This window comes from Dermacentor andersoni, chromosome 9 (genome assembly GCF_023375885.2).
Source record: "Dermacentor andersoni chromosome 9, qqDerAnde1_hic_scaffold, whole genome shotgun sequence".
Classification (NCBI taxonomy): domain Eukaryota; kingdom Metazoa; phylum Arthropoda; class Arachnida; order Ixodida; family Ixodidae; genus Dermacentor; species Dermacentor andersoni.
In genome coordinates this window covers 22751882-22777104 of record NC_092822.1, presented here as the reverse complement: position 1 = coordinate 22777104, position 25223 = coordinate 22751882, and the positions used below count along the sequence as shown (strand labels likewise).

Sequence of the window (25223 nt, the reverse complement as noted above, 5' to 3'; positions counted from 1 at the left end):
TTAGACAGCGCGACATATGCCCGTCGTTTGTCGTTTGCCGACTTCCACACTATTTAACTACGATGAATGGAATTCGACTCTGACAACTCTACTGTTTCGATTAAACTCGCGGACGAAACGTAGCAGAGCTAGGATGCAACGCCACTGACTCGCCCGTTAAGAATTGCTCGACAGTTTCTTTTCTTTTTCTTTTTTTTTTTTTGCTTCAAGATATCGTAAGAACTCCCTTCCACTTACTCCTGACCACTTGGAGCTGGCAGCTGTAAGCTGCGCGCTGCGGATTGGCCGTCTTGAGCACAATCATGCTCTCCTGGGATCCAGGATTGCCAGACGTGAACGTGAACGGTGCCTGGGGAAAGTTGTTGTTGCAGAACCTGCGCGCCAAAAGAAAGAGGGAGCATTCATTGCATGGTTCCACGAAGAACGTCGCTCCGCCATCTTGAAGGCGTTCACTGGGAAAGCGGAAGTCAAATCAGATCAGGATAAAGGTTTAAAAGATTAGGAATTTGCTATTAAATTGGCAAATTCCTCATCTGTCAACCCTTTATCCTGCTCTGATTGATATCATGAAAACCTGCTCCTCTTTGCCTGCTTTCCGAAACAAGGCAAAAAGATTTTTCTTGAATCGTGTATAAACCACTTGGGATTTTTTTCCTTTGTTCGTTTTTTTTTCTTTTGTCAAGTGAACATGTTTGTTAAGTGAACATGTTTTTTATTGTTGTTTAGGAGATCCAGTGAGGACTTTTCGTTTTTTTTGTCAAATGAACATGTTTGTAGTCATTATAAATTTTTAATTAGATTGATTTGAATGTACAGTGTATGTATATTACCGTATGTGAATTGTCGTAGTCTTCCTGTAAAAATTTGTTGGTACTTCGTAACTCACGATGTCGAAACTGTGCCTGCGTGAATGCAGGGTGTCTAGGGCCTAGTCAGGTGACCACGTGTGTCACCTTTAGCCCTCTTCACCTGGACAACTGTATATTGTATAAATGTCAATAAAGTCAAAGGCAAAGTTAAATACGAATGTATTTATTGCAGCGAAAGTAAAAAAAAAGAACACAGATTGAGAAAGATAACACATTGTACGGCTAAATTACCAGTCGTCTTCTGTGGTAAACGGCATGCTCGTTAACGACTGATTTTTCAGATACCTAGAAAAAAATTACACGACGTATCGTTATGCATAAAATGGTTACATAAAAGGGTTACAGCTACAAAAATACGCGGCCCGATACCATTCAGTAACCTTTCAATGTTTTTACTGTTCCAAGTATCGACTTATAGCCAGTCGTAACCGTTAAGTACATAGTTGCGCCAAACTTCAGCAAAACAGAACGTTAGAAGCGCAGTAGGCGCACATATAGGAAGTTCCTTGTGGAGCATCACGCACAGCATTAAAATTTAACAACGTAGCACAGATCAAGGATTCACTGAGCGCAGGTTTTAACGCTTAAGTAGCTCTCCTATTTCAGAAATTAACCCGCCGTGGTTGCTCAGTGGCTATGGTGTTGGGCTGCTGAGCACGAGGTCGCGGGATCGAATCCCGGCCACGGCGGCCGCATTTCGATGGGGGTGAAATGCGAAAACACCCGTGTGCTTAGATTTAGGTGCACGTCAAAGAACCCCAGGTGGTCGAAATTTCCGGAGTCCTCCACTACGGCGTGCCTCATAATCAGAAAGTGGTTTTGGCACGTAAAACCTCACAATTTAATTTTTTTTTATTTCAGAAATTGACCACAATTTTGAGCTTCATTAATTTTTTGCGTGTAACACTTGAAAGATGACTGAGCAAACGTGATCGAGGTGGTGACATAGTGCAGTTGCTCGCAGTGTAAAAAGAATAAGCGATCGGACTGGCCCACCGGAACCACCCGACTCTTAAGATTATTCATACCTACAGCACAAGCCCGACGCACTGGCTCTCGTTGCCGCATGCAAGCTCACCGAGAAAGGTTTTTGACCACACACACCCACACAAAATATCACGTTCAAACAACGCTGCCACAAAATCAAACACGATCTCACTTAAGTGACCGTCGATAAGCCCAGAAGCAGGAACGAGCAACGAATGTTTATTTTTCCTCTCTCGCAGTCTTTCAAGGGACTCGTGAACGGTCGCACATCTAAGCGGCTCGTGCCACTCGATTACGAAGCAAAGCTGCTGTATATCGCGTGTAAATAATATCGGTCTCAGTGCCCCGTTTCAGCTCCAGCGGCTACCGGCATTTTCACGCACATGTGTAGCGAGGCTAACCGATGAAGCGTGCAGCTGCGGTTTCCTATGTTTTTTTTTTTTTTTTTTCATTGCCGCCTATGAATCGCGAAGCGCGGCGGGAAAGCTATTTACATATACAATGGTCCTTATTTGTGCATCCGAACCATGCAACAGATCTCTCTCTCTCTCTCAGCCTCAGCTGTTCTTCGACCGGCGGCGATGCCTATGAAGGCCTGAAAAGCCCGTCACAGGTGCTTTGAGCGGCGCGCCAAAGCAACCCGTTGTTCACGCTTCGTTCATTGATGTGGTAATAGAGCTTTTACGAGCGTTCTAAGCGGCGGCCCACGGCAATGCACTCCAGTTTTCCCCGAGGGACGACTAATGCGGTTGTTGTGCATTTCCTTGGACACGCGCGCGACATTTGTGCCCCAGCGTTTCTTGACTCTTTCTTGTCCACGCCTTCATTTCCTTCGGAACACTCCCGATTTATTCAATACAAGAACAAAAGTCGGTATATGTGCTAAAACAACTTGAAATTTTTTTTTATTACGCGGTGAGACTTGGTTCAGAGGGAGATGGAAAGGCAAAAGAAAAGACAGGGAGGTTAACCAGTGGGTATCTCCAGTTGGCTACCCTGTACTGGGGTAGGGGAAAAGTGACGCGGTACATGAGAGAAAAAGAATACGAAAAGAAAAAGAAAAAAAGTACGCATCCACAATACAGAACTGTTTCTGTGGACGCGGTCACGCAGTCTGCGGAGGCGTCACACAGTGCTACACACTGTCAACGTCCCGCGAATACATTGAACGTCACACTATACAGTCACAATTTGTCACAAAGTCTCGTGTCGTTTAAACAGCGCATCAGTGCCTTCATAGCGGCTCGCGCTGATGTTCGTGTAGCCAGTTTCCAAGAACGTTGTTGTCCGTTAGTGGGCCCTTGTCCAGCTGGTCTAGCGTGGCTAAGATGCCTTGTTTTAGCAGGTTGAACTGAGGGCACTCGCAAAGAAGGTGCACAATCGTTCCGCTGCACCCGCTCAAGTCACAAAGGGGGCTATTGGCCATTCCGATCAGGAAGGAGTACGTACTTGAAAATGCTACTCCTAGTCATATACGGACTAGAAGGGCGCAATCATGTGGTGTAAGTTCGTACGCAATACGGAGCTGTAGACTGGTGTCCAGGGTATGAAGGCGTGCACTTGTGAAGTCGAAAGAATTTCACAGAACCAATGTAAGGTTCGTCGGCTCTCGAAAGAGGAATGGCAACGCAGTTGACGCCGTCATGAGCCTATCGGGCAGCTGCGTCCACTTGATCATTGCCATGTATGGCACAGTGACTACAGGCAACCATTGATATATTATATCGTGTCCTTCGTCAACTATTCGATGATGGACTTGTCTGGTCTCTGCGATGAGTTACTCATGTGATCAACGGCGCAATGCTGAGAGTAAACTCAGAAAGGCTGCCTTGTAATCACAGAAGATTAACCATGGATGAGTAGGTTTCTCCTGAATGAACTCAAGAGACACACGGAGGGCTACCAGCTCAGTAGTTGTTGATGATAAATGTGAACTTTTTGCTGTATTTTGATGGATCTTGTTGGAATCACCCCCGCGGCAGCTGAACTTGAAGGTGTGACTGAGCAATCGACGTAAACATGTACGCGGCCACTGTGCACCTCACGTAAATGTCATAATGTGGCCTGTTTTAGGTCAAGGGACGGCATGTTAGCTTTCTTCGTGATTCTTCCGAGGGTGAGGCTATATCAGTTTTGTGCAGGTACCATAAAAGTGCCGGCACAAACCTGAAATACTTAGTTCAGTGCGGCCTCAGTAGCCCTTATGGTAAAAAATGCCAGCAATGACAACAACCACTCGCAAATTATCGTTTCAGGAGCACCGTTTCACCTCATTTCGAGTGCTCATTTAAGCTCGCTTATATTCGCATAGGGTGAAGTTGACGTCATGACGTCATGTAGGTAGTTGGGAAAGGTGTAGCAGCACCCACGCCGATAATACCCATTTGTCCTATTTGAACAACAACAACAATTGATTGATTGATTGATTGATTGATTGATTGATTGATTGATTGATTGATTGATTGATTGATTGATTGATTGATCGATCGATTGTTCTACGTCCCACGCCCTTTTTTCTCACCTTGCACTGTTGATCATAAGGTAGTCGTGAGAGCAGTTGAAGGTGGGGCTTTGCACTTTGACTTGAGAGCAAGTCACCTGTATTGTCGCGTTTGGGGGGACCTGCACAAACAGACAGCCATGAAGATTACTTAGGCTTTGCAGACATAAATAACAGAAGAACTCACTTGAAAAAATACTGATTTCCAACCTGCTCGCGCTTCTGGCACACCAAATTACGAAAGGTCACCGCCAAAACAAAACTCACTGGGAATGGGTGCACTGACAAACAGCTGACTTTTGCACCTTCACTGACGGAGGTATTCACAAGCTCTCATTTAATCAATTAGAAAAATAAATACGCAGAACTATTGCAATGTAGGAATCTTGGGGGCGCGAAGCATGTTCGAGCTTGCGAGGTACAACAGCTGTAGCGCACGGCATTGTCACCTGCCGCTTTTAGATCTCTGCGTCATAAAGAGTGACACCCTCGCCAACATTGAAGGCATTACCAGAGGTGTTCTCGGTAACATCGTAGCCATATCATGACACAAGGCGCGAAACCTCAGAATTAGGACGCCCTCAGGAGAGATTCTGCGAGGCGAGCAGACGCTGCAGATTAAATTTACACGTTCTTAATTCGAAAAAAATGCACATTTGGGCTATATTAACGCTCTTACGTAAATGACGATTGCGATTGGTCAATGCTCATTGGTCAACACGCCAATGGCCATCACAAGGGGTCGGCGCTTCATTACCGGCCAATAGAGAAACGCTATTAAGCAAGAGAGGTTTTGTAAATACGGGCCCTGGTTTGTTGGCTGGCTGGACCGACCATTGAATTTTTTTTCTGGAAATAACCATCGCAAGCGGCGCTGAACTTGACCTGCCGAAATCGTGTCGGGACCTGGTGTGCCGATGCCACGCGTCATCAGCAGCGGCAAATGATGCCGATTCCAAAAACTCCAAAGGTAATATTTCAAAGGTCACGCGATGACAGACATCTGTTTACACAATGTGTTTAGGAAGTGTCGAACTTCTTCTTCAGATTGAGCTTCGATATAGCCAATAAGTGCTTGCTCTGTGATCCACGCTGCTCTCTTAGCGTCGAGTAACACTGCACCCATCAATACACTTGTAATTTTAGTTGCATAATTGATTTCAAGCTGCCTCTTCCTTCCCGAGTTTCAACCGCCAATGAGATAACGGTGTACACTGACCATTCTAGAGGGTGTCCCACGTAACTTGAGTCAAACGTTAAGGTATGCGAATGCCACGTAGCTGGACAGAATCAAGGTAATGTTTGCCGTCGCTTGGAGATACTCTGATTATTTTCTTGCATTCCGCCCAATTACACAAGTAGTCTTAATTAACCAACTTCTCAAATATAATAATTAGATGAAAAGTGTAAATGTCAAAATTGTAGAGCAACACGAAAAACTCCCGATACAGCTTTATGTTGCCCAATCCGTGCTACATAAAAGTGTTCTTCCGAGTGTGAAGGATGAACGCGAATGCATGCAAAGTGCCTCAAGCGGCCACTCGCGTTGTAATTTAGGGTGTTCTTGCGGACTTCTTTCACGCTCGGAAGAACACTTTTACGAAGCACGTATTGAGCAACAGAAAGCTGTGTCGGGAGCTTGCCATGTTGCTCTACAATATTCTAATTGACACTTTTCATTTAATTATAATATTTGAGAAGTTGATTCCTTAATTAAGACTACCTACGTAATTAGGCGGAATGCAAAAAAAAATAATTTGAGTATCTCCAATCGACGGCAAGCAACATTACCTCGGCTCTGTCCAGATACGTGACATTCGTACATTTTTAAGGTTTGGTTCAAGTTACGTGGGACACCCGGTATAAGCATATCGCATATGTACCGCCACACTCACCATCAGCTCATAGCCTTCGGAATAGACGTGCGTGACCCTGGCGATGGTCTGGGTGAGCTTCTCGTACTTGACCTCGGGCACTGTGGGGAAGTCTGTCACTCGCGGCCCTGAGACCACGGCGCTGTCACTGTTCACCAGGTCAATGCACATCCACTTCTGCACCTCTGCAATCGGATCGAGTCGATTTGAAAAAACACCAATATAAGCCGCAAATACTGGCGCGCCTCGTTTATCCTCAAGGCCCACAACACTGTCGTACCAGGCAAAATGCTTTAAAAGCCAGTGTTCTCGTTTTCTTTCGATTTCCACACAAAGTTTTCCGCCTCCACATGCATGTTTCGAGGTATTTCCTGTGATTTGAGCCCCCAATGTGCAATAAAAGAAAAGAAAGGTCTGCAAAAGTCGCAAATTGTAGTTATATTCTCCAATACATCATGATTGTTTTTAATAGTGAATAATTGCCTACCCTCCGTTAGATGTTTCTAATGTTCACTCTCAGATTGAGCCGATTCGTAAGTTTAGAGGCTCCACCCGTCTTTTACTAGCCAAAATGTCTACCGTACTATGCATTGTCTTACGTAATTTACGTTATCTCCTGGCTTACAGAATACCACTGATTACCGCGAATACCACGAATACCACTGATTACCGCGAGAATGGCTGAGAGAGACAAAGGATCACATTCGCTTTACAATTTTCAGTTTCGCTCGTAAATCGAAGCAATGAAAGTGACAGAAATGCGCAGCGTTATGCTCGAGCTCCTCGGCCATTCTTAAATTCCAGTCTGCTAATCTAGCACGTCTTTGTGTGTTCAGAGATTCTTCAAAAGCTACACATACAAGCCCTAGCGTCACAATAAAGACATCGTGACCTTCACCTTCCTCGCAGACATCTGAGACGCTGGACCTTCCTTGCTCTACCGGTGGGTAAGAGTCTGTCTGTTCATCTGAAAAGGTGCGAAAAAAAGATCAAAACAGCATGTCGGCCACGCACTGTTCAAGAAAAAAAAACACGTTTAGAGTATGCACTGTTCGATATCTAACCACCGTATTCCCAAATGGACCTAGCCTTAATCGAGCGGATCACAGTGTCACGCCAAAGGGAAACATCTAAACGATAATAAAGCAAACAAAACAGCAAAACCTATTCAGCTTTACCGGATTAGGTGATGTCCCATGAAGCGTCGGGCGCGCAGCTCTTCATACAGCGACAGATTGTGTCTGAAACTACCATCGCTGAAATCGATAGACCAACGGACACAGAAGCTTCAGTGGTCAAGATGGGACGCAAATATTATCGTCGTTGTTTCAGAGATAGCAATCGACGTGGTGACCAAAGCTTCGGCCGTCATGCTCAAACTTCGTCGACAACAAAAGCAGGGATGGATGGCTGTCGCGGCATAAACGCTACCAAGGTAGGCAGAGTTTCATGCAACTTTTTGCGAACTCGCCCGGCTTGCGTACGAAACATGTCATAAAGCAAGAAAAAAATACGTTAAGCTCTTGTTTTCGTTCTCGTAATTTATCATTATAGTGTTTCGTTTGGGCTCCCTGGGGTATTGCATGTTCTCGCAGCCTCAAGCTTTAGGTCGACGGCCCAGTCAGAGATACCAGAGAAAGTTTTGACAGCAATGGTCAGGAGCCACTTACTTTTTAAATTTTTTTGGAGTCTCTCTCAAGCACTGTTTCATTTGCTAATGCAATTACAACTGTGGGTAAATACGCATTGCGTCAAATAATAAAGGAACGTGTCATATAATTCAAGCTATTATCAAAGTACAAACTGAAGCCCCTATACAGTTTTACATTCCCTGTTTTAACGACTCGCAACAGTCTTGGGGAAGTGTCCCCTTCTTCCACGCTTACACATCGGCACACCTTAATGATACGCAAAAATTAATAAGCGGGCGCCCTTGTTCAACATTATGAACTACATCGGCCCTGGTAATAGCGGTATGTGCTGCAAGCAGTTCACGTAGAGATTTATGACTTCGTGCCGTACTCAAACGCATCGTTTCGCATGAAAGAAGCCAGAAACTCTTAATAAATCCATAAGGGAACTGAACAATTTGCTGTACTGTAGCCTGGCCGCTCGTGAAAAAAAGATTGAATCTGTGTCACTGCATGTGTATATCGGATTATAAACGGCAGTGGAGGCCTTGATAGCCTACTTCAACGTCTAATAGCTCACTCTCCAAAAAAATATCATGGCGTCTTGCAAGAAGCTCGAGCAGGTAGAAATTGCTGCGCAGTCGTCATGGGCCCCCAATGTAAAAATATATCTGGCTTGTTCAGAAATACAAGCTTCCTCGGTACAGGTGAGACACAGGAAGCGCAATAAGAATGTCAAACGTGGCTGAACGTCGCGTTCTAGTCATTTCTGGCTGTTGAGTTGGGCTATCGATCGCCAAGTTTGCCAGCAGAGCAAACCGAAACTATGTGCCTGGATAAAACAAAAAGAACAGCTTACATTCTTCTGTGGACTCGGACGACGACGAACTCTCTTCTATCTGAAAGCAGAAATTACAGAGTTGAACGCGCACCTTAGTAAGTCGTCCGTTCCAGAAGCATCATGTCATTGGTGAAGATTTGACGAGTGCTTAAACTGTGCAGAAATCGGTAGTGATTCGTAGTTACTGGAGGTCATCAATGTTGCAAACATTTGTTGCAAAACGACATATTTGTGTTTCTTTATGTTATTTTTTAAAACTACCCTTCAAGAAATTATGGAAGTGCTTAATCTCACTTCCTCAGCGGAAACAGTTAGTAGCTTGCATGTCCAGCAGTAATGTTCCGTACTCTTCAGGGGAATTTTGCTTGTTTATAAGGTAGAATTCCTAAGTCGTGATCTTTCCTGCAAGAACTTTTAAAAATTTTGCACAATCTTTCGCATATTTTGTGTATCTAACCCATTTTCGCGGATGCAGATAAAATTGCTGGTCTGAATTCAAACATTCCAAGCACTTGAAAGGACATAGTGTGCCGCATCGTTAGCATACATAGATGATACTTTTCTGTCTACCATATTAAATAGAATTTACGCGTTTACTTGGTTACATCGGCAAAAATAAAGTGCCCCAGTGTGTAAACAAAACTCGAAGTAAGAGTCGAATGTCCTTTCGATATACGACCCCCCGACCCCACGTCCCGCTTTGTCGTACGAGGAATCTGGTCACATTAGACTTGGATTAACTGTAAAAAAAAACACGAATGATTAGACGCACTTTTCTTCCCTCCCATCTACCACTGTAAAAGTGCTGCATTTCTTCTATATCTTAATGAAAGCAGTCATGGTGGTTTCCCGAAGTGCAAAATGGTAGCGAAAACTTTTCGTAGAACACGCTTGCATGAGTCATGGCAGGCCTAGCATGTTGTCAACGTAAGAAGGAGAGAAAGACCTAAGCGGACACTAAGCCGTCTCTGTAGGTCACGTGAAACCACAAATTTTGCGATTCTATCACTCATAATAGCCAGCTGCAATTACATGAACGCATGTCTCTCGAGCTGCTAGGTGGCGCTATTTTCCAATATGGCTGCGCCTTTAGCTACACTGCTAATTGTCATTGTTAACACGAACCGTATCAACAATGCAGGTACGTTTCTTCTTGTTCATTCTACGGCTGCTCTTTTCACCTAGAGAAGTGGCCACTGCTGTCAGGGCTGGATTTAAAAAAACGCAGGGTTTTACGTGCCAAAATAACGATCTGATTATGAGGCATGCCGTAGTGGGGCACTCCGGAAATTTGGACCACCGGGGGTTCTTTAACGTGTACCTAAATCTAAGTACACAGGGGTGTTTTCGCTTCCATCGAAATGCGGCCGCATGGCCGGGATTCGATCCCGCGACCTCGTGTTTAGCAGTCCAACACCATAGCCACTAAGTAATCACGGCGGGTCAAGGCTGGAGCAGCGCCTTCGATATCAAAAGGGATCCCTGGTAATGGCACTTGTTTTGCAATCTGCCTCATTTGAAATTTCAATCAGCCTTCATTTAGCCCCTGAATAGGTATACCTTGTAGCTTGTATACAATGTTCCAAAGAAAATCAAGAACTCGCGCTTACGATGAAAAAAAAAAAATGGTTGTCACTACGGTAACGTCAGCCCAATGACCGTAAGCAACGTAAATGTATATAGCCTCTCGCGTCTATGGTTGACACAGTGTAACACTGTATACTTGTATAAAAATTTGACTGATTCGTATAGGAAATTAACAATATTTGTATTGTGAGCAGTAGCCTAACAAACAGGTAGGTTTCAACTTGCATCCAAGGTTTCTACAAGGGGACTTGCCCTATTAAAATCGGGGAAAGGCCCTTAAATATAGAAGTCCTTTTGTCGAGACGTTGACTCAAAGGTTGGGGCCTTTCTTTTACTCCCAGTGTACATCACTTAAAGTCTCTGTCTTTCTGTGACTCATTCGTATTGCTGGTATTTGTGTCAGAAACACCATCTAGCGCAAGGTATTGGTGAAAGCCACGTTTATACCAACAGACATAGCATAATTTAATTTTATTTATTTACAATACAGCTAATCCCAACGATGGGGCTTTTTGAAAAGTGACAGAGCAAAAAGGAAATACACCTGGACACCACTCACTCGAAACATAAACAAAATTATACATGAATATCAATCAGTATTTTACATCAAGAGCCAAGCAATGCACCGAGCGTGCAAAAAATCACAAAACACAAGATTTAAATAACAAAATATTACAAAATATTACAAAAATCACAAAATCACAAAATACTACAAACTCAATGTCAACAGTGTCCCTTGTCATCAGAACCTAAAATCCTTCAATGTAGTCTTCCGTGACGACGCCTACGTTAAGTTCAGCCCGATTCGTTACTGTTCGCGAGAATAAGTATTATTTAACGACATTTTTTACTCTGAAATGGAACCAGTGAAAAGGGATGTCGTTGAATAGTGGCATATCCACAGGAGAATGAAATTTATTCTGCTGTTGGGCCGCTTAACTTACCTTTAACAATTTTAAACATAAACCTAAGGCGAGATATATTATTCCTTTCTGATATTCGTTTCAAGCCACCTCGGGTAAGTAGATGTGTAGTAGTTGTCGGATCATGATCATTGAAAATAATTCTTATAGTCGTGACTTTGAACTCTCTCCCATTTGTAAAGGTTAGCGTTGGCAAACGGGCCCCAAGTAACCTTCGCGCAACCTAGAATGGAGATTACAAGAGACTTGTACTCGACGACATTGGTGCGGCGCGATGCACGGATGAAAGACATTGCCGTGTTAGAAATAGCAGCGATATGTTTAAGCCAGTAGATGTCATTGGATACGAGAAGCCCTCAATACATAAACTCATTAACACGATGTATTGCATTAACATTTACCTTATCGGCATAAAGAAGGTGGGCTAGTTTTATTGCTTACAGTCATTACAGTGTATTTTTCATTTTCGTTTTTTTTTTCAGATTTCATCACTATAGCCAGTTCACAATCTGATTTAATCTGATCGGAGATTGAATTTATCACGCAATGCATCACACAGTCATCTGCATATAATCTGGTTTCAACACCACACGCGTGCACAATTAATTTGTAGCAAGGAGGAACAAAAGTGGCCCTTATACTGAGCGTTGGGGCACCCCTGATTCTACCGACAGCTTCTTCGAGGAAGATTAACCAAAAACAGCATATTGTTTTCGGGAAGTAAGGAAAGTCTGGATCCATTGGCGAATTTGCGCATTTTTCAATGCTTACCATAGTTTCAGGGCCTGTTTAGACTTCGAGATATCGTGTCGAATGCCTTCGTGAAATCTTTAAAAAAAATGCACCTGCCCGAGACCGTTTAGCAATGGCTAAGGTCATGAGCTACTTCAACAAGTTATATAAACAGTGTTATAGAAAAACCACGCCTAAAGTCATACTGGGCTGAATAAATAGGTGTCAAAATAGGAAATTCGCTCGTGAATTGTGTGCTTGAGTAACTGACAGCACGTACAAGTCTAGGACATCAGACGGAAGTCTGAAACTATTTGTCTGTCACTTTGAATAATGGTTTAATTTTATAGATTTCCCAGTCGTCGTGTAGGGTACCTCTGGAAAGTTAATCGTTAAAAATAAACGTGATAAATTTTGATGACCATACATTCTGTATATATTTTTTAGAAAAACGTTTGGTAGGTTATTTAGGTCAAAAGATTTTTTTTTCATTCAGATTTGGTAATAGGCGGAGTACACCAGCCTCCGTGATTTGCCCGCTATCAACTGGAAGTAGTTCTTCACGTTTATTAAACACAGAGGCGATTCCGTCATCAGAAGTAAAACACACATGAAGTGTTCGTTAAATCCATCAGCAATTTCTTTCTCGTTCGAAGCGCAATCATTAAGTATAGCAAACGTGTCCTTCTGTGATGTTTTGGTCCTATTGAATCTCCAAAGTTGGGCAGGTTATTCTTTGACGATTGCTTAACCGCACATCGTAAAAATTTGGTTCAATTCTTACCTTTTCCTTAATTCTGTGAGACACGCCAGTGTTCTGAGTACGCGTGGTCGTGTTCTTGCTTTCTTTTGCTGATTTATGAAACACAATGGTTTTATTCAATTCTTACCTTTTCCTTAATTCTGTGAGACACGCCAGTGATCTGAGTGCGCGTGGTCGTGTTCTTGCTTTCTTTTGCTGATTTATGAAACACAATGGTTTTCCTTTCATCGTGAATGAGTTCCCGCGTCATCTAGGAATTCGAGGTATTTGCTCCGGGCCGTCCAGAGGGCTCACGAAAGGGCGGAGGCTCACGGGCTTCCCGTCCCAACGTGGGTGCGGGCCGCGACCCCTTCCGACCACTAAACCAAGAGTGGGTGGGGAGGGGTTCCTCAGGACTCAATAAAGTTATTTCCTCCTGCCTTCTCTTTCTTGACAGAAACAAAACTAGTAACGCACGCCTGCGCTGTGTTCTGATATTTTAACCACAAGGCGTTATTATAACTTGAACCAGCGCTGACACTTTGATAGAGTCATCGTACGCTATCTCGAGTCTGTTCAATATGACAAGATCATCAGAAGAATCAAAGTCTGAATAGCAGTTGTACGTCTGAACGACCTAAATTGAACTAAGACAGCGTTGTGGTATAAAATGCCCCTTGTCTCCACTTCATATTCAATTTCCCCAGGGATATTACTATAAACAAAGACAAGGTCAATAATGAATTTAACTACTGCCCTGCACCCGTGAGTAGTCCTTAAAGGGACACTAAAGTGAAATATGATTTCTTCTGCATTAGTAAATTACCGTTCTACAATACGAAAAACACCACCCTTACAACGATAAGACGTTTGGTAAGCCAGAAAAAGCGCAAGAACGAAATACGGGTGGCGACGTCTACTTAAGTTCCCGCACCTGGGGGGCTGTGACGTCTTGGATTTTGATGGCATTATCTAGGGCCTACTAATTATATATAGCGGTACAGGTTGAGTACATTGTGTTCTAAAGGAACCAAATATTAAACATGGCAAGTTTCGGAAACGTTTATTCAGCCAACGCGGCCCAAATGCGAAAACACACTTTGGAATCCCTGACGTCACGCTGACGTACCGGCGCTAGGGTTGCGGCTCGAAATTCAAATATTGCTACTTGTACCTTCATTTTCTCATCTAATAATCAAACCATTTTTTTGAAATGACTGCCTGCAGGGTTCTCAAACAATGCTTCATTAGTATAAACTGATTTATTGTTTCGCTTTAGTGTCCCTTTAACCAACTGTGCTCAATCGAAGCGAAAAGCAGTGTCTATGATCCCCTCATCATTAACGGGATCGAATATGCCGGTAGTATAAGTAGGCAAGCTCATGCGAGGCCGGTTAAAATCCACACTCAAAGCAAGCTTGGTAGTACGACGTGTTTTAGATGAAATGTACTGTTTTAATTGTTCCAGCATCTCGAAGTCCGACTTCGGAGGCCTATAAATTATTCGAATGGCGAGGCTTCCTTCGATATAAAAGAGCACACAAAACAATGCCTCGAAACCAGGAGCATCAACCACGCGCAATACTTTTAGATTTTGCTTAGAATATAATGCGATCCCACGTCCTCCGGAATTACATATCTTCGGTAGGCGTTGAAGCGGATGTCGAATTCTAATGAGTTTCCGTTATAGACTGCTGGCAGGCGAGCACAAATGCAATTCTGTCAACGACGCTTGAATTTAGAGCAACTTTCGCGATCCCTGAAACAACGTGAACATAAAGACACGTATTTAGTGAGTTTTTTAGAAGTACTACCGGTCACGTCTTCATTCTCGCAGAAGGGGGCGTTGAACGAAAAACAAATCCAATATATGGCTAATGATGGTTGCTTATAACGCCTTTACAAAAGCCCGTTTGTAGACCATATGCTGGTTACACGTCATCTGGTTATCGTCATCTGGTTATCGACCATATGCTAGTATACGTCAGCTCAAGCACTACGTGCTCTAGCTGACGTCAGCGTCACATGATAGAAAACACGTCTGAAAAGACGTCTGAAACACGTCTGAAACACGTCTGAAAACACGTCTGAAAACACGTCTGTAGAAACACGTCTGTTACGGTACGTGAACTATCCGTAATCTGTGAGGCGTTTACGGACATTATTTCGTAAACAACCTGTTAAGTCGGGCTACGTGGACACGGTAGAACGTCTCTCCCCCACTTGTACCGAATGCTTGGAAAAGGGAGGCCACTAGGGAGTCCTTAAAGAATGAGAGTTCTTGACAAAAAAAGTCGACGTCTCTCCCCCATCGTGGCTTTGATGGCCAGAAGAAAGTGCGTATACCTCAAGGTGTACGGGGCAATAAAAAGGGGTCATTTCAAGGAAATGTGTCGCTTTGAGCCTGTCACACGTTGGCGAAACAGCGACAATAAACAGTTTTACAGCACCCGGCGAGAACGGCTTTACGACATGGCAAGAAAAAAAAAAAAAGAAAGGAGCTAGAGAGCGAATTCATAAACAACCCCGGCTTCCCTTGTCTTCGCTTTTTTCCGAACGTTCTCGCCGTTCTGTCGCCGCTTTCGTCGCCCTTCTTCAAACCCTAAGCTCGCGGAAAGCATGCTTTGCGAACATGTCACTAGAACGCCCTTCGGTACTCAAAATATATATATGTATATATAAGCACGGCTTGAAACGATGCAGCAAGAAAAAAAATAGCATTCAACGTTTCAGCTTGCGTCTCAGACTGGAGTCTCGGCGCCAGCCAGTCCGCCGGGCAGAAGTATACGAAGCATGAAAGAAGCGAGTATAAAATGAAGAAGCTAGCGCAATGCCGGACCCGCGAGCTCGAAACTCCGAAACTCAGTTTCCTATGCAGACGTCAAGTGCGCTGCAAAGGCTGCAGGGTATCTCGGGGTGTTTTAGCCCAGCTGCGTTCTGTCAACGCGTGCTCCCCTCCTGGCTACGTGATTTAGCGTTAACCAGAAACGACGTGTTACTCCGTTGCACGCTGAGCATCGTCTTCCAGGAGCACGGAGGCCAACATCTTGATTACGTTTCGTGCGTGTAGAATACGGCGTAAGCGAACGTCACTGGGAATCGGAGCCCAGCAGCTTGGATGCGCCGAAAGGCGATTAAAAAAAATTGAGTAGGGTACTACTTTGGAGTAGCTGGTATCTGTAATGCCTGACGGCAGATATAGCGCGCGAACTCAGAGACAACTACACGTGATAAACATCAAAGGCGGGAATGTGTGTGCTTGTGCGCAGGTTTAGTTGTCGCAGAGAGGCAGCATGTAGGGCAACTGCGGCTGGCTTAGAAGCCTGGCTGATAAAAAATGTAAGCAGTTACAAACGTGCAAGCACACGCTGACGATACCTCGGGCCCATCTTCACGGAGAACATTAGGTAAGAAAATATGCTGTTCGAACTTGCGAAAAAAGAAGGAGAAAACAAAAACCTGTCGAAGAAACTGACCTTGGTAAACATATGCTCAGTTAGAGGTTAAGGTACGAAAACACATCTTTTCAAGAGCTGAGGCGGAATGAAACGACATTAAGAAAACAATAACCAAAGGAAGCAATAAACTTATGCTGGAAGGGGAAAAGTAGGTTATTAGAACATGGCTTTTTGAGGAGAGATAAATACTTATAAAAAATTGCGGCAGAACGCATTTGACTTGACTGTCGATGGTAATGCGCTAGCTTCGAATCAATATAGCGACACAGCGTGTTGCCGCCATCGAAACGAGTTACGCATGAGGTGTGTACTGCAGCGGCACTCCTCTTCCCCACTTCAGTAAGAACACTCGGTGCCATCTAGCGCCGCAGCCACGAAGCCTGTGCGTGGCCTCCGAAATCCACGGCGTGCCGGTGCGTGCGAACGCTGAGAAACGCGTCATGCGGCAACCGGACTCCGCTCTCGCGCTTCTGTCTGGGCGCGCTGCGTCATGAGGGGGCACTGCCGTGAAGTCAAGCGTGGCCTCCGAGACGAGAGACGAGAGGCGTGGCCTCCGAGAAGAGCGGCACAAAGCCAGTGTATTTATGGCGCAGCTCGCTTAAGGTGTTCATGAAAGGCTTTCATTGAACGGCGGCAGGTACCCAGAGTATTTGCGGCGCAGCCTGCTGAAACGTCGGGTTGCTCTCTTTTCTTGTATTCCTGGGCGGCGTATTTTTGGAGGTAGATTAGTGCGTTTCAGGTAATCTTTTGTTACAACTATTAGCCACACCTTCACCTTTGAGGATTCTTTATATATTTCTTTCTTTATTGCACAGAAGTAGGTTGCTTCTTACTGAATGATCAGGCAGCAGTAATAAATAAGTTCTGTAGGAACCATCGACGATGATTGTTTTTTCTTTTTTCAATGCGAGGGTAAATGCCTCAGGGCATACAGGGGTATGTGATGGGGGTGAGTAAGGATGAATAAATGAATGAACAAAGATTTGCTGACCTAATGAAATCCAAGAGGGATCGATAATGCGGTCCCTGCGTCCAAGCAGTGTAATCGCTCGGATTATGCGGCGAGAGTCCCGCTGCTGTGAGTTGCCGGAGCCTCGTCGGTTTCAGTGCAGGGCAAACCCACAGCAGGTGGTGGATGTCGGCTTCAGCATTTCGCGACTTGCAGAGTGGACACTCAGGACGAGGATATAATGTAAGCGAAATGTTCGAACGAACGAACGAACGAACGAACAAACGAACGAACGAACGAACGAACGAACGAACGAACGAACGAACGAACGAACGAACGAACGAACGAACGAACGAACGAACGAACGAACGAACGAACGATGGAACGAATGAGACAGCAAGCGAACGTAAGACCGAGCAAGCGAGCGAGCGAACGAACGAACGTATGAACGAAACAACGAGGGAGAGAGAGAGAGAGAGAGAGAATGAACGAACGAACGTTTTGATGGCCGCGTCCGACCCTCGACCATCACAGACCTCCAACCAACCACGAAAACGACGGAAAGAACAAAAAAATCATAATTGTGCAGAAAACGTGGACTATGTTTGTCAATGCAAGTGAATACCCTGTTACGTTTCGCCTACAACGCGCGGTAATGCCGGCGCGGATGCAACGGACGCCGGGGCTTTGTTCAAAGCGGCGGACATTTTGGCCCGTCCGACGCCGCCGCGACGCCTACCCGCCAAGCGTGTCCAGGCGTGTTTCAGTGCCACGTGTCTTCGTGTGTGCGTGTGTGTGTGTGTGCCCACGCTTGTCAAAGCGCGGCAGCCGGGGAGCGGAGCTCCCCAAGTGAAGGTTGGCGATGCGTCACTACACTCGGTTCAGCAGGTCTCTCGGCTCGACCGTGCGCGCCGTCGTGGGCTCATGCTCCGCCGTCCCGTGACCTTCATCCCGTGACCTTCCCTTTTGGACCGCGACGCCGAGAGTATAAGAGCAGCTGCCCCCGGACGCCAGGAGAGAGGCTCCGATTTGTACTGTTGAGTTACGTGCTCTCCCGTCTCTCCACTTCGGTCGACCTGACCGGCCGCTCTTTTGCTATGTTAGAATAAACAAGTTGTTCTGTTACCAGTCTTCTCATGCTTTGCCGGGACCTTCGGATGCTTCCAGTGCCCCAGGCCGCCAGGCCAACGCTACCCTTGGGGCTTGCGACCCATTGGCAATAACGGGCGTCAGCACCGAGACCCCAACAACTCGGGCCAGCGGTGCGATTCCAACATCTGGTTGCCAGCGGTGAGATCGCGACAACGGAGGCCAGCAGCGAAGAGATGCGGTTGAATGTATGCTGAGCAGCACAACGACCATCCGGGAGCAGTGCAACGAGCCCTGTGTGATGACTGGTTGCCTGCAGCGGAACGACTGCGCTGAAGTCTTGGCTGCAAGGTTTGGTGAGTGCGGGACTTTCTTCTTCTGAGTTTTGCCAGGCTTTTGTTAGTGTTAGAAACAGAGCTGGTAATTGTGGTTGTCGTTGCTACCGGGTTAGTTTGCGGCAAGACAATAGTAGGCAGTAGAGAAAGCAGCATTCAGAGCAGCCATGGATTTGAAGTCGTTGCGCAAACCGATATTACTGGAGCTTGCAAAAGAGTTGGGTCTGGATGTCTCAGACAAACTCAGAAAACCAGAACTGCTAAGGGCTATTCTTGAGTTAGAAGCTGAAGATGACGAGCTGTCGGATTGCCTTGAGACCATTGAGGAGCGGGCAAAAAGACATGAGCGCGAACTTATAGAGCAGAAAGAAAAAGAAGAGCGCGAACACGCTTTGGAATTGAAGCGTCTCGAGATAGAGATGGAACGCGCTCGTAATGGAAGTCAGGCACACGGTGCAGGAGAACGAGTATTGTTCAAAATGACTGACCTGATGCGGCCGTTTAAGCTTGGAGAGGACATTGGTTTGTTCCTGGTTAACTTTGAGCGAACGTGCGAGAAGCAGGGGTTCTCTCGGGAAACGTGGCCTCAGCGCTTGCTCACTTTGCTACCCGGCGAGGCGGCCGACGTAGTCGCTCGCTTGGAGAGAGAGGAGGCAGAGGATTTCGACAAAGTGAAATCGAGTCTGCTAAAAAAGTACCGGCTGTCAGCGGAGGCGTTCCGTCGGAAGTTTCGGGAAAATGAGAAAGGCAGAAGTGAGTCATATACAGAGTTTGCGTACAGGCTTATGTCAAACATGCAGGAGTGGCTCAAAGAAGAGAAAGCGTTTGGTGACCACGAGAAAGTTCTGCAGTGTTTCGGGCTAGAACAGTTTTATAGTCGGTTACCTGAGAACGTGCGGTACTGGGTCTTGGATAGGCCAGACGTTAGTACGGTGGCTAGAGCCGCTGAGCTAGCCGAGGAGTTTGTGACGCGTCGGGCTCGTGGAGCTAAGGACGGTCAAAAGGGTGAATTTGGCTCCAAGTTTGAGAGGCCAAAGTTCACGCCCATGAGAGCAAAGGGGGACACACGTAGTTCGGATGCGAGTGAAAGCAGTCCGACCGAACGTAAGGAGACGGCGGCAACCGAAGCCGAACGCAGAAAGCGGTTCGAGACGAGGCAAGCGCGCGTTTGTTATACGTGCCAGAAGCCGGGTCACTTTTCGGCGCAGTGTCCAGAAACAAAAACACAAGTCGTGTTTTTGTCTATATGCAGCACTGACGAGAACATGAAGCTTCTCGAGCCTTACATGCGAGACCTCCTCGTGAACGGGAAAGAGTGCCGAGTGCTTCGCGATTCCGCAGCTACAATGGATGTAGTTCACCCCTCTTACGTAGAACCCGATATGTTCACGGGCGAGTGCGCATGGATCAAGCAAGCAGTGGAAGCTCATAGCGTGTGTCTGCCGGTAGCAAAAGTGCTTATTGAAGGACCTTTCGGAGCACTTGAGACGGAGGCCGCAGTGTCATCTATGCTGCCCCCCCAGTACCCGTACCTATTTTCGAACAGGTCCGATCACCTCCTGCGCGAGAAGGGGCTTTTGTTTGGTGAGGCTAGCGTTCAGGCCTTAACCAGATCGAAGGTTCGGGAGCTCGCTGCAAAGGCGGTAGATGCGGGACCGACGTTGTTGAACGATGAGAAAGGGTCAGAGGCGCAGCAAGCTGGTATTCGGAGCACGCCCGAACGGGATAAAATTGAGCCTGTAGCGTTAAGGGCACCAGATACTGGAGAGGAAATTCCCGATGCGGGAAAGTTAGAAGAGCTTCCGGTCGAGCTTCCGGGACTAGGCTCAGTGACGAACAGGAAAGACACCGATCAAGTCATTAGTGACTTAATAAGTAAAGCATCGCTGTCGCCTGAGCAGAAAACCGAACTACACCAGCTCTTACAAGAGTTTCAAGGTCTGTTCTCTGAGAGGCCTGGTAGGACTTCTGTCCTTACTCATGACATAGAACTTACCTCCCCAGAGCCAGTACGATCCAAGGCGTACCGGGTGTCACCCCGCCAGAGCGATATTATGGAGGCTGAGGTAAAGAAAATGCTACAGCTCGGTGTTATTGAAGAGGGTGAGAGTGATTATACCTCCCCTTTGATTTTAGTTGAGGTACCGGGCAAGGAACCTCGTCCTTGCGTCGACTACCGCAGGCTTAATTCCATCACTAAGGATCAAATTTATCCGATCCCTAACATCGAGGAGCGCCTTGAGAGAGTGAGTAGCGCTCAGTTTATTTCCACCCTAGATCTTGTCAGGGGTTATTGGCAGGTTCCACTTACAGAAGAGGCTAGTAGGTATGCGGCGTTCATTTCACCAATGGGGACATTCCGCCCTAAAGTTTTGAGTTTTGGTTTGAAGAACGCGCCATACTGCTTTTCAAGCCTCATGGATAAAGTGTTGCGGGGACAGCAAGAATTCGCTTTACCGTATCTAGACGACGTAGCGATATTCTCCGCATCCTGGCCTGAGCATATGGCGCACTTGCGGGCAGTGCTAACCCGCCTGCGCGATGCGGGCTTGACAGTCAAGGCTCCCAAGTGCCAGTTAGCACAGGCCGAGGTTGTCTACCTCGGACACGTGATTGGTCGGGGTCGACGCCGCCCCTCTGAAATAAAGGTGGCCGCTGTGCGAGACTTCCCGCAACCGCGCACGAAGACCGATATTCGGTCGTTCTTAGGTGTCGCCGGCTACTATCAGAGGTACATCCCCAGGTACTCTGATATCGCGGCTCCCTTGACGGATGCTCTAAGAAAGACAGAGCCGCAAACAGTCGTCTGGGATGAGACGAAGGAAAGAGCTTTTAGCGCCCTAAAGAGCGCCCTAACAAGCCAGCCTGTGCTACGATCGCCTGACTACACAAAAGGGTTCGTTGTTCAGTGTGATGCTAGTGAGCGAGGCATGGGCGTTGTACTGTGCCAACGGGAAAATGGAGAAGTAGAACACCCCGTCCTGTATGCTAGTCGTAAGCTGACGAGTCGTGAGCAGGCGTATAGCGCCACCGAGAAAGAGTGTGCGTGTATCGTATGGGCCGTTCAGAAATTGTCATGTTACCTAGCTGGCTCGAGGTTTATCATTGAGACGGATCACTGCCCTCTCCAATGGCTGCAGACCATCTCTCCCAAAAATGGCCGCCTCCTGCGCTGGAGCCTCGCTTTGCAACAATATTCCTTTGAGGTACGTTACAAAAATGGGAGTCTCAACGGTAACGCCGATGGCTTAAGTCGAAGCCCCTAACGTGGGAATCAGCCTCAAAATTGCTTGTTACTGATGTTTTTCTTCCTGAGGCAGGATTTTTAACCTATTGCTTTCGTGTAGTGTTTCAAAGTGATGATGTGCTTTCTAGTGCAATTTTCCGATTTGTGGACGCGTTCTGAGTGCTGCTAAACTACTGTAAGGAACTAGGCAGCAGTATAAAAGGGGAAAGAGCCTGGCAGGGCTTAGTGAGGGTTGTGCCGTGCTTGCTGACTGAGCGGTTGACTTTCAGGCGTGGTTCTAACGCTTGCCGGAAACGAGAACAAAAATGTCAACTCTCCCGAAGTCACTTTGCAGTGTCCTGTGTGCACCTGAACGTGAGAACGAGGCCTTCTCTGTGCGCTGCGTTCAAGAAACGCCAAAGGACGCCCGACTTCGGTTATGAGCATCATCGAGCGACATCCCTCCGGACAGCGGATGCAGTCCCCTGACCATCGGGATCTCCTTCCCCCGGCGGGGCGGTCTGTTACGTTTCGCCTACAACGCGCGGTAATGCCGGCGCGGATGCAACGGACGCCGGGGCTTTGTTCAAAGCGGCGGACATTTTGGCCCGTCCGACGCCGCCGCGACGCCTACCCGCCAAGCGTGTCCAGGCGTGTTTCAGTGCCACGTGTCTTCGTGTGTGCGTGTGTGTGTGTGTGCCCACGCTTGTCAAAGCGCGGCAGCCGGGGAGCGGAGCTCCCCAAGTGAAGGTTGGCGATGCGTCACTACACTCGGTTCAGCAGGTCTCTCGGCTCGACCGTGCGCGCCGTCGTGGGCTCATGCTCCGCCGTCCCGTGACCTTCATCCCGTGACCTTCCCTTTTGGACCGCGACGCCGAGAGCATAAGAGCAGCTGCCCCCGGACGCCAGGAGAGAGGCTCCGATTTGTACTGTTGAGTTACGTGCTCTCCCGTCTCTCCACTTCGGTCGACCTGACCGGCCGCTCTTTTGCTATGTTAGAATAAACAAGTTGTTCTGTTACCAGTCTTCTCATGCTTTGCCGGGACCTTCGGATGCTTCCAGTGCCCCAGGCCGCCAGGCCAACGCTACCCTTGGGGCTTGCGACCCATTGGCAATAACGGGCGTCAGCACCGAGACCCCAACAACTCGGGCCAGCGGTGCGATTACAACAACCCCGAACAAACGAACGAACGAACGAACGTACGAACGCCCAGTCCAACCCCCGACCACCAGAGACCTCCGACCAACCACGAGAACGGCCGAGAGAGCCAAAGGAAGTCATTCGCTTTAAAATGTATTCGCTTTAAAAAAAAAATGAAGCTGTCATATGTCACGACATGTACACGAGAAGTACGCTTGCTACGCTTGCTACATTTTTAGGACCTCCCCAACGCCCAGCTACTCTCTTTTCATGCTGTAAAGCTTCATTTCATTCATGTTAAGGCACGCCCTACGCAAGTAGAATGCATTAATTTTCAAAAAGAATTGATTGATTTCTTTAACGTTAATTTGTTGATTGTTTGGTTGATAGGACGTTTTCATCGCACTTCAATGCAACCAAGGGGCTATGAGAAAGCAGTCATGGAAGGTTCCGGATTATATTATACCACGTGCCCTACTTTAAAGTTTGCCTATATCTAAGTACCGGAGCGTCTTTGGATTCGTCTCCATCGAAATACGGCCACCCCGACAGAGTTGTAACTGTGACAATGTGTTCAGGAGGAGAACCGCATACGCACTCAAACACAATAATAAGGGCTAGCCACGTCTTCGTATAAAAGTATCCGTGTTTTTTCTGTAGCGCTGCAGGTTACTTCTTCATTCGTGGAACGGACAGAAGTGATCTATAAACCTGACGCTTGCAGGGTGCCACGTTCTAAAAATAAAGAGGGCGCAATGAGCCGTACACCGCAGCATCTATTCATTCATTTCTTTTGTAGTCATAACAAAATAATGCAATATGTTTCTGCATACGAACCTGTAGCCAATGATAGAAGATAATCTTGGGAAATTTTGAGCAAGAATGAGGATGATTGTTTACTTCCTGCGCGAAAACTAAAATTTCTGACCTTTTGCGTTTTTCTCAAGCTTTACTTCCACAATAAAAAATAACATTAGACAGGAGAAACAAGATACTCTGCCACGCGTTTAACATGTAGCAAAATAACCAATGACAAAGAAAGCGTGAGGAAAACTATGTTACAAGGCACTAAATGATTACCACATGCATGGTGCCTACTTTATAGCACCTTGTTACGAAGTTAGACTTTTCTTGTTTGTATTGTGCGCCCGCGAAAAACAATTAAACTTATTTTATTGCGATAGCAATGATACGGGCACTCACGGCAAATTTCCGCCGTCGGCGTTGCCGTGGTGTTCCGTATGAAGTTTGCATGCTGCATGCCGTATGCATGCTGTGGGTGCGAGGGAGAACATGCGAAGGTGGGCCGAGGAGGATGGTGGCTAGTGGCGGCGGCGTCTTCTCGCGCGCAAGGGAGGAAGGCGGGGAGTGGAGAGATGTGTGAGCGCTAGGAGGAGGAGGAGGGGGGGGGGGGTGGCGTAGCGCGCGTCTGCGCTTCTACACCGACCGTGGCTGCGCATGGCGCGTTTGAGCGCGCCATTGGGCGCGTCCTATTTTGGAGCTAGTCTGCGATGTGTTCGAAGGCTGCGCGACCCGAGGTAGCTGATGGCTTCGTGCACGCTTCGTTGTCGCGCGCTTAGTTTGGGGTTGAAGCCGGGATGCGGCCAGAAGGGAAATTCGCGCGTCACAGTTGCCGCTCTCCATCACGCTGGCGTTCTGACAGCGAGTGTCCGCAGTCATCGAGCGAGATGTGCTCACGTTTGACTGTGCACTTATGATACCATGCTTTCTAGTTCACTTGGTAAGAGAATGTTTGCAGCAGTTCGTGCAGCTGATAAAACCACTAACCTTACTTCGCGTAGCAATCTAATAATTTGTTGTCGCAATCAATGCTTCGCCTTTCGGGCGAAAGTGAGACTTTTTATTTCTAATAAAAGAAATTGTGTGAGAAGCATAAAAGGTATGAAAGCATATGAACCATTAATGTTTTTATTTTTTTTAGACTCTGTCAAAGTTGCAACATCGTGCAACTTTGACCGCATTTTCCACCTTGTCTCAGTTACCAGAAGAGGGTTGTAGCGCCGAAAAAGACAACACACAGCAAGCGAGACGGGACAGGTGCAAACTTCCAACTGTTTATTCACCGCGTATGCGAATGAATATAAGGACAAATCAAGATAGGTAGCTAGAACCACACATGTGTTTCAAGATAGGTAGCTAGAACCACACATGCATGTGTGGTTCTCTGAAGAGCACTCTGAAGGGCTCTGGGCCGAATGTACCCTCACATTCAGATGACACCGACGTCTGTTTCACAGGCAATCATGCGCTTTCGCATGTGCGCCGTCGCAGCCCTTCCGAATGTAGCATTGGCTTGATGCGTGCGAATAAAATCACAT

General features: G+C 46.7%; 1 protein-coding gene across 1 annotated transcript in view; it reads right to left on the bottom strand.

Annotated features, from left to right (window-relative positions):
- The window catches only part of LOC126527489 (uncharacterized), a 108682-nt gene that overhangs the window by 14429 nt on the left and 69030 nt on the right, over window positions 1-25223 (bottom strand). The window contains exons 2-6 of the mRNA XM_055068772.1: window positions 8721-8760; window positions 7129-7197; window positions 6252-6415; window positions 4378-4478; window positions 238-374 (exon numbers count right to left, since the gene is read on the bottom strand). Of these exons, the coding sequence (XP_054924747.1) occupies window positions 238-374; window positions 4378-4478; window positions 6252-6415; window positions 7129-7197; window positions 8721-8760 (511 nt within the window). The remainder of the gene's footprint in view (window positions 1-237; window positions 375-4377; window positions 4479-6251; window positions 6416-7128; window positions 7198-8720; window positions 8761-25223) is intronic.